The sequence below is a fragment of the Bos indicus genome, chromosome 15, assembly GCF_029378745.1.
Source record: "Bos indicus isolate NIAB-ARS_2022 breed Sahiwal x Tharparkar chromosome 15, NIAB-ARS_B.indTharparkar_mat_pri_1.0, whole genome shotgun sequence".
NCBI lineage: Eukaryota > Metazoa > Chordata > Mammalia > Artiodactyla > Bovidae > Bos > Bos indicus.
The window spans coordinates 64,122,769-64,128,768 of NC_091774.1; the positions used below are offsets into that span (position 1 = coordinate 64,122,769).

At 32.8% G+C, this 6,000-nt stretch overlaps 1 protein-coding gene across 5 annotated transcripts in view; it reads left to right on the top strand.

Annotated features, from left to right (window-relative positions):
* QSER1 (glutamine and serine rich 1) overlaps nucleotides 1-5,329 on the top strand; it is an 80,124-nt gene extending 74,795 nt beyond the window's left edge. For all 5 annotated transcript variants that reach the window (XM_070804004.1, XM_070804007.1, XM_070804008.1 and 2 more), the window contains 2 exons: nucleotides 348-443; nucleotides 1,695-5,329. In XM_070804004.1, the coding sequence (XP_070660105.1) occupies nucleotides 348-443; nucleotides 1,695-1,835 (237 nt within the window). In that variant the 3' untranslated portion in view covers nucleotides 1,836-5,329. The remainder of the gene's footprint in view (nucleotides 1-347; nucleotides 444-1,694) is intronic.
* Nucleotides 5,330-6,000: the final 671 nt, after the last annotated feature.

Sequence of the window (6,000 nt, forward strand, 5' to 3'; positions counted from 1 at the left end):
GGAAGAATATATTAAATTCTGTTAACATTGTTTTCCTCTGAAATAAGACATTATAGAGTTCTTTTACCTTGTAAGTCATCTTTTATGTCTACTGTTTAAACTTTTCTATAATGTTTAGCTTTCTGGAAATAGTATACTTATGTGCAGAAAAAAATAATAAAGATTTTAAAATATGATTTAAATTCTAATTTTGAATAAGCATCTTGTCCATATTAATACATATTAATACTAGCCATTTAAGTCTTTTAAGATTTCCATTGAGAGTTTTGCTGTAACATTTTCATAAAAGTATTCTTAGTTCAGATGCTCCACGAAATAAATGTGTATAAATTCTTTTCTTTTAATAGGAGTTTGCTGTTGATCCAGAGAAAATACAGTTGTATTCTTTGTATCATTCACTCCATCATTATAAATATCATGTTTATCTGATATGTAAAGATGAGGTAATTACTTTTTTTATCTTCTTAAAAAAGAAATGTATGTTTTCCTGAGGTTTAAGAAGATTGTAGCTACAATATTTTTATATGCAATTTTTAAAGGTTGCATTCCATTTACAGCTACTCCAAAATATTGGCTCTATTCCCTGTGTTATACAGTATATCCTTATGGCCTATCTTGTACCCTTAGTTCATACCTTCCACTCTGACCCCTGTATTGCTCCTCCCCCCTCCCACTGGTAACCACTAGTCTGTTCCCTATATCTGTGAATCTTCTGCTTTTGTTGTTAAATGTACTAATTAGCTGTAGTATTTTTTAATGCCTTAAAGAGAATTGTTAGAAATAATTTTTAAAAATATGTGTCTATGCTCTCTCTGTTAAATGCTGTGCTCAGATTAATCTGAGGCTCATCGCTTCTCATGGGACCTGTGAGTGGTAATGTTTTTGAGCTGTTATATTCGTTTTACATTGCCATGATAAATGGCACTTTATTGCATTTTCTTCTCTCATAATGTATAATCATCCTGTTTAATTAATTCATTTCAGTCACTGCTTTGAATATCTTTGCTGTCCTCTTTATCACCAGAATGACCTTATCCCAATTAATTGCAGAGAAATGGGTGTTTTGTCCCTTGGCGTGAAGAAATGATAGTTAAAATTTAATTGTATCTTTTCAGTATCATAATTTAAGTTGCTTAGAAATTATGTATGACCATACCACTTGATGGATGGAATATAAGGATTAACCTCAGGGGTTAAATGGTTGTACACAGTAACCTTTTTTGACAAGCATTATCAGTTTTTTAATTTAAAAGGGTTAAGTTGGCTCAAAGCTGTACAATCATGAATTTTATAATGATCTGGTATGGGGAAATGTGCATAAATCTAAAATCTGTCTAGCAAAGGAGAAAGTGAATACGGTCACACAGCATATGTTGGCTATTTTTACGATGCTCTGGAATGCAGGAACTGACCCCAAAATTTGTTATTCCACTTTTAACGCAATTGGACGGAATTGAGAAGGTTTGAACCACTTCTAGCCTTCCTCCTTCCGCACTTGGAGCCGACAATGATAGGATTAGACCACTCAAATTTATTCGAGATAGTCATTCTCTGCAGATGGAATTTTTTTGAAAAATTAGTGTTTGGCAAATTTTTAAATCCTCTTTTCATTCAGGATAGAGAAACAGTGAGCCCTTGTGAAGAGCTTATAAAGTGATAAGTATAAACTAATTTGGTATTTCTTTTCATTTTAGATTTCTTCCGTGCAGAAAAAAAATGAAGATTTAGGACAGGAAGAAATTGTTCAGCTTTGTATGAAAAATGTTGAATGGGTAGAAGACCTATTTGAAAAATTTGGAGAACTTTTAAATCATGTACAGCAGAAATGTTCCTAACATTGCCACAAAAATTCCATCTATTTTCTGGCACTAATGAGATGGCAGAGGCAGGTGGTCAAAGTGGTGGTCTGGAGACCTCAGATAATTGAATGTCAAGCAGTGGTCTTGTGTAGGCACGCCTGCTTTGACCATGAACTTGCATCATGGCCTCTGCTAAAGGACAGTGGTGCTGCCAAGGAAGTCAGTCCTTTGGAAATGAACCTGAATGTCACCGTGTTTTTATCCTGATGAATGATTTTCTATTTTGTAAACCATTGGGAAACTGAGTTTTATTTTCAGAAATGTTTTTTGACAAATGATGAAGCATGCACTAAACATAATTTTTCTTTATTGCTAGAGAGATAACACTTAAGTAACTTGATTATTTTTTTCCTGACTCTGACCAGAATGAACACCAGAATGAAAGAAAAGTGGCAGAAAGCGTATGTTTATCTTCATGTCTGACCACAAAACGGAAAGTATTGTACATTATGTAAGCAGATCTGGTGTGATATGACATTCTGTATGAGAATTTCATCAGTTTAAAAATGTAAAATTCCGAAACGGCATTCTGCTTTATGAACTTTTACTCTTAACATGTTCAGGAAACTGGATGTGGAATTGGTGCAATTCTATGACTGCTTTTTGTGTCAAATTATATGGTGATGAAAAAACAATGACATACTATTTTCCCTATCTCAAACGAAAAGTATTTTCCTTTATACCGTTTTTCCTTTGGAAAAATTTTCAATTGTACATTTTATTTCACTAATAGTTGTATTTTTCACAAGGAAAATGTTGTGGTTATAATTATGTTTGATGTATCTGTACTACACTTTTCATTATTTTCAGTAAATCTTATTTAGTTATATGTTGAATTTCTATTGTAAATTTATCTTGAGGTAACGCTCTTTGTTTATACAGATTTACTTCAGTGTTTTCCAGAATATGCATTCAGTACTAGAATTAGTTTAGCTTTATAAATGGGGTTGTGTTAGACACTGCAGTCATTTTCTGATTCATGAAAATAAATTTCTTAGTAAACTAGCACTTGGTTAACTGATTTGTCAAGATTAAAATTAACCACATTCTACATTTTGAAGACTAAAACGTGTAATTAGCCTACATGCAGTGTTAAACACAGCCGACCTGACTCTTAGAACTGGAAGTGGTCGAGTCCTCCTTTTGGTGCCTTTCCAACCTTTATACATGCTATTGTAGCTCTCTTTAGTTGGATAGCTAGTGTTTCTTCCAGTAGTTTAGCCGAGACCGTGAATGTATTAGGTTCAACATGACCTTCTGTTTTTATTTGTGTTTGCCAACAGGATGCCTTATTTGTTTGAGAAAAAATTTTTTACTAGTGTCCTTCTAAGCGATCTTCTTTTTTAGGATTCTAAAGAAGTTGTTAATCATCATACTCGTGTTTATTTTACCACCATTTAGTGCCTTAAGTCCTATCAAAAAAGCAGTGTTACTGCTCAGTGCCCAAGTAAGACATGCTTACGTGGCTATTGCTGTTGTCTTTATTTTGAGTTAACAGGCCAACTTCTTACACTTGAAACCTCAGTAAATTGGCAAAGAATTGAAGGTTGCATGTAACTTGATTTGAGAATCAAAGTAGCATTGGGTGGAAATGGAGTATTTGGGTTAAGCTTACATATTTATTTCTGACGGTTATCTTATTGAAAGCAATAATCCTTAATCTAACAATCCTTATACCTGGTGTTAGACAAGATAATCATAGAAATTCCACTCAAGAATTAAATGTTCCATTTCTGAACATTTAGGCAGCTTATTTTGAAAGCAAAAGTAACTTATTAAATTCATTTTGCCTAACTCCAATAAGAGAGAATCATCACTGAGAGCAGCATAAAATTAATTTCACTAAGTGGAGAAGAGTAGGAAGCAGCCATATTTCTTTCTGATACTGACTCTGGACAGAATTGGTTTCTTTCATTTCCAAAGTGCAGAGTAGCGAACTACCATCATCTAATGTAGGATTGTAAGTACACGTCTTTATGTTACTTCCCATAGCTTATGCCTGAATCATTAATGATTTAAACATTTTTAAAAGCCATCCTGCCTTTAGGTAACTCTTGAAGTACAAGTTTGAAATCACTAGCCACATTTCCTTCATCATAAGGCCCGTGGAAAACAGAGAGATTCCTTGTTTCCTGTAGAAAATAATTCCATTTCTTTTTCAACTGCAGTTGCCCTTCAGCTGCTTGCAGTTGTATTCATATTAGAAAACAAGTGTTTTCATTAAACCGGAGGCCAAGTCTATGATACTGCCTGAAGGAAACTCAGTTACTTTGCACCATCTTCTCTCATTTGATCCATATAGCATAGGCAAAGACATCAAACTCAGGCCTTAGTGAAGTGGGACTGTTACTATGACATCCATACACAAGTCCTTTCTTTGTATGAAATTGAACAGATACCTAGCTGGTTAGCATTCACATTCCTTCCCAGGGAGTTTGAAATGTGTAATATAGAAATAAGCTTAGGTCGTAGATAGAGTTCAAGAGAGAAAGCACATGTTGCCACAATCCAGGAAAACGTTTTTAAGAAAGATTGGATTTTCGTACCTACAGAAACCTAGACCCAAGTTACTATTTTTTAAAAAATTGTTTTGTTTTGGTATTTACTCCTAGTTCAGATTAGTGGTTAGAGAAGGGGCCTCCTTATTCCCATTTTCATGACGACCTAGTTTCTACTTAATTGACCTAATGAAGTCATAAATTTATAATGACTTATGAATTATAGTAAACAATAGAAACTACCCACTTTTGTATTATACTATCAAATAGAAAACAATGATGAGATAGGAAAATCTAAATTTAAAATGGCTTAGAAAATATTCAGATTATCTTCAAATTTCTAAATTTCATCTTATTTCTAAAACAAAATTATAGGTAAAAATTATAGGTGACTCATACATCCCTTACGGTTTTTCAAAGTCTCAGTTTCCTTTTAATATATGTATTTATTTTTGTTAAAGCAGCTATTTTCCAACCTGTGACTTTGGAGATACACCCATAAAACTAATATGGCAGCAGGGTTATTGAATCAGCTTTGGGTCCCAGAAGTTGCTTCACATGTGCACGTTGTGAATTTTATTGTATCTATAGAATATAATTTTTGTTTTAAACTGTAGTTCCATCTATTTCTCAGAAATAACTTTTCAAAGAGCGAAAAATTCCAGGATAACTACTTCTGTGTCAGTTGCACTTGACACATAACTGCACAAATGAACAATGTACACTGTTAGTTGTACATTAACTTACATGTACGACTTCTGGCATCTGTGTTCACAAATGCATGTTTTCGCAAATCACCGTTATTTATAAGTGACAATAATTGAGGTTAAGGTTACAAAGAAACCTGCATTTGTAGTCCAGAGTTTTAAGTGGTCCATAATACAATGTACGGAAATGTGAAAGACAATTTTGTATATTTGTTTGTTACTAACTCAGATCATTAAAATGAAAACAATTTTTTAAACAACAAAATCAGAATGTTCTGGGGTTTGGTTCTTTTGTTTTTAAGAATTGAAAACTGATGTGTTATTCATGTATCATCGTGTTATAGATTGAGTACACATTATGAAGTCCTAAATAATTAGGTGCAAATGGTAAAGGACCCACCCATCATTTTCTCAAATGATTGACTCAGTATTTGAAGAATTATTCAGCTTCAGCTGACAATATCAGAAAGTACTTAGGATTTTCTGTGTTGAGATTTGACTCTTAGCCTTTCTCCTTCTATAAAGAAGTATAAATTCTGTAATTTCTAAGTTTTATTTGAAAACAATGCATAGCTAAAAGCAATTGCTATTATCCAGATACTTTTAATTATCTATGTAAACTGTTGAGTAGGTAAAAAAGGATTTTGTCTTGACTGATCCTTTACTTTTCAAAATAATAATATTTTGCCTTTACTTTTATGTAAATATTTTAAAATGTTAAGTATTTCAATGAAAAACATTGTCAGCATATTTGCTAGGTTTTAATTAGTTTTGATTATAAAGCACTTTTCATTCCTTGGTTTATTTTACACAGTACAGAAATAAGACTTTATCAAAAAAGTTTTAGATGTGTCTGACTCTTTGCAACTCCATTGACTGCTGCACCCATCTTTTTAAAGATACACTTTATATCTCAGAGAAGCTCTCTTAAACTCA